This window comes from Neofelis nebulosa, chromosome 15 (assembly GCF_028018385.1).
Source record: "Neofelis nebulosa isolate mNeoNeb1 chromosome 15, mNeoNeb1.pri, whole genome shotgun sequence".
Lineage (NCBI taxonomy): Eukaryota > Metazoa > Chordata > Mammalia > Carnivora > Felidae > Neofelis > Neofelis nebulosa.
Window position 1 is genome coordinate 11,783,714 of NC_080796.1, and position 3,116 is coordinate 11,786,829.

The window sequence follows — 3,116 nt, forward strand, 5'->3', positions numbered from 1 at the left end:
CAGTTAAGGGACACCTGGGTGGCTCAGTCAGTTGAGTGTCTGACTCTTGATCTGGGCTCAGGTCATGATCTCACGGTTTGTGAGTTTGAGTCCTGTGTCGAACTCAAGCCAAGTTCAAGCTTGGGATTCTCTGTCTCCTTCTCTCTCTACCCCTCCCCCACTCACTCTCTCCCTCAAAATAAATAAACTTAAAAAAAAAAACCACAAATGACCCGTTGATTTATACTATAAGCATGCCTATGCAATAAATAGGATATACTTATAATAAAAGATTATTTGTTGTTGATATGAAATTCAGGGTCAACTGGGTGATCTGGATTTTATCTGGCAACCCTGGACCCAGGGTTAGCCCAAGCAGATATCTGAAAACCCCAATCTCCAAGCCAGGCCTGAGGCTCTGTCTGTGACCACCCAGCCCTTCCCGGTGGCCTGACGATGCACAGGCCTGGTCAGAGCCTCACAGAGAGTGTCCACGTGGGAGTGGCGGAGCCTTAGCGTTAGGAAGTGCTTCCTGGTGCTTTGAGAGCAGAATGACCTAGGAAGAAGAGGGGTTTAAGGCAAAATGAAATGGGAGGCAAAGCCAGTGAGCCCGTGTTTTCCTTAGCCAAGGCCGCCATGATTAAATGCCACACTGCATGGCTTCAACATCAGACATGTTATCTTCTCACAATACTGCAGCCTGAGAGGCCAAAATCAAGGTGTTGGCACGTTTGGTTTCTTCTGAGACCTCTCTCCTTGGCTTGTACGATGGCCACCTTGCCCTGTGTCTTCCCTGTGTGTCCGTCGGTGTCCCATTCTTCTTAGGAGGACACCAGCCATATTGGATCAGGACCCGCTCTCATGACCTCATCTAAATGACCTCTTTGGGCCCCATCTCCACGTTCTGAGGCGTTAGGGCTTAGGACTTCAACACAGGAATTTTCAGGGGACGCAGCTTAATCCATAACAGCTAGAAGAAGATTCGGGAAGCTTGTGAACAGGTTTGTGCAGGTGCCCTGACCACCTTGTGTGTATCCACAGAGGCCACAGAAGCCAGCCAAGAATTGCAGCCGAATCTAAGTCTTGACAGAACATCCCAGCAATCCTTCCAGAACAGGAGGGCACGGGGGGCTTGGTCGGAGCTGCCAGAGCATTTACTACTTGCCTCCAGCTGGCTGGGGGCTGTTGTGAGACAGTTCCTCATCACCTCTCAGGTTGTTGTTGCTGTTTTTTAAAGTTTAATTAAGCGAGTGGGGAGGGGCAGAGAGAGCGGGAAAGAGACAATCCCAAGCAGGCTCTGCACTGCCAACACAGAGCCCGATGTGGGGCTGGAACTCACAAACCGCGAGATCAAGACCTGAGTCTAAGTCAGACGCCTAACTGACGGAGTCACCCAGGTGCCCCATGATGCACTCATTTCTGTACGAGCAAAGCTGGAAAATGTTGGAGCCAGAATTCAAACTCAGGCAGATATATCTGAGCTTGCTCACTTGTCAATGGGCTACAAATAGAGAGAGAGAGAGGGAGAGAGAGAGAAGGAGAGAGAGAGAGAGAGAAATGTACAGAATGTTGGCTGGAGTGCTTAGAAATAATAAGCACAACAGGGGGGAGTTATTTTAACTTTTCCTTGCTTGAATTTGAGAAACTGACAAGTGCAAAAATGATATTACAGAAGCAGGAGAAAAGACGTTTTCTTTGCTGCATTTGTGTTTTCAATTTTTCCACCAAAAATCGTATGGTTGCAATCAGAAAAAAAAAAAAAACCACTGCAAAAAAATCAATCATAATTCCGCGAGGAAGAGGTCGGATGAAGAAAATCAGGTTTTGAGATCTCTCCTGCAACTCTGGTTCCCTACTGGCGGAAAAGTACAGAACACCTGAAACCAGGCCCCACACCCCCCCAGATGACAAGCCCCCAGGGACTGACATCGACCCCCGGATCCAGTGGGGGTCGTGCAGATGCTTAAGGTGGGAGTCAGCGGGGGGCCAGATGGACCCCGGGCACGTCCTAGATCCCTTCCCGCCTGACTGAGGCCAGTCACAGCCTGGCCCGCCGACCTATTCCAGGACCGGGGGCTTAGCTGGGTCTCCGGGGTCTCGTCAGGTGCTGAGGGTGGGCCGCGCGCTCGGCCCCGGGACGAGGACCGCCGGGCCGGGCATTGTGGGGTCAGCGTTCTGGTTCCCCTGGCAACCGGAGCCCGTGGGCAGGCCGCGGCGACGCCCGGGAGGCGGCGGAAGGGACCCATTTGCCGAGAGGGGCCCGTGGGAGCGCGGAGGCCCGGCGGCATGGAGGACGCGCGGCCCGGGTGGCCCCGGCGCGGTGGCGGGGGCGCGCAGCACGGGCCGGCGGAGGGGTCGGCGCGCCTGAAGCGCGGGGACGCGGACGACGGCGGCGCGGGCTGCTGGTGCTGGCGGCTGCTGTTCCGGCGGGGCGCGGCCCGCGGCTGGCGCAGGAAGGCCAAGCGCGCGCGCGGCCGGGCGGACTCCGAGCGCGGCCTGTGGGTCCATCCGCGCGTGCAGAGGCTGCTGCAGCGGCTGGCGGCCTGGAGGCGGCGCTACCTGCGGCGCGGGGAGCGGCCCGAGCGGCTGGAGGAGATCCCGCTGCTGGCGCTGGAGCGCGCGCCCGGCCGAGACTAGGCCGCGGGCGGCCGCCAGGATCCTCACCCCCACCCCGGGCCGCCCCGTGTGCCCACAGCTTTGGTTCGGTTGTGATGGACAAAAGGCGAGGAATGACAATAAACCCGACGCCACGGGAATGAGAGAACGCGGGGCTCTTTGGGGCCGGGCGCCTGCCACCTGGCGTCCTCGCACGCGTTTTCGGGGACGAAAAGGGCTCGGGTCAGCGCGCCGTTCCTAGGCCGCAGGGCCTCGGGCCTCGAGGCGAAGGGAAGCCAGGGAGGCGCCGCAGGGGCCACGCACCCTCCGGGGGGGCCTCGCCACCCCGCCCCCGCCCCGGGGGCCGGGCACTCTCCAGGGACCTCGTACCCCTCTGGGGTCCCACACCTTCTTGGAGCCTTGCACCCTCCAGGGGCCTAGCATATGTCCCCCACCCCCACCCCCTTCACCCTGGGGACCTCGCACCCTCCAGGGACCTCCTATCCCCCTGGGGCCCTGCACTTTCCCGGAGCTCTGCACCC

The 3,116-nt window shown here is 58.6% G+C and overlaps 1 protein-coding gene across 1 annotated transcript; it reads left to right on the forward strand.

Annotated features, from left to right (window-relative positions):
* The first annotated feature begins 2,026 nt into the window (after positions 1-2,026).
* C15H1orf202 (chromosome 15 C1orf202 homolog) lies at positions 2,027-2,743 on the forward strand. Its single transcript, XM_058701296.1, has one exon. It carries the CDS (start codon positions 2,266-2,268, stop codon positions 2,614-2,616), a length of 351 nt encoding a protein of 116 aa, XP_058557279.1. The 5' UTR covers positions 2,027-2,265; the 3' UTR covers positions 2,617-2,743.
* Positions 2,744-3,116: the final 373 nt, after the last annotated feature.

Bases quoted from the DNA above. Each gene is read 5' to 3' on its own strand.
- C15H1orf202 (XM_058701296.1), top strand. From the start codon at position 2,266: ATGGAGGACGCGCGGCCCGGGTGGCCCCGGCGCGGTGGCGGGGGCGCG.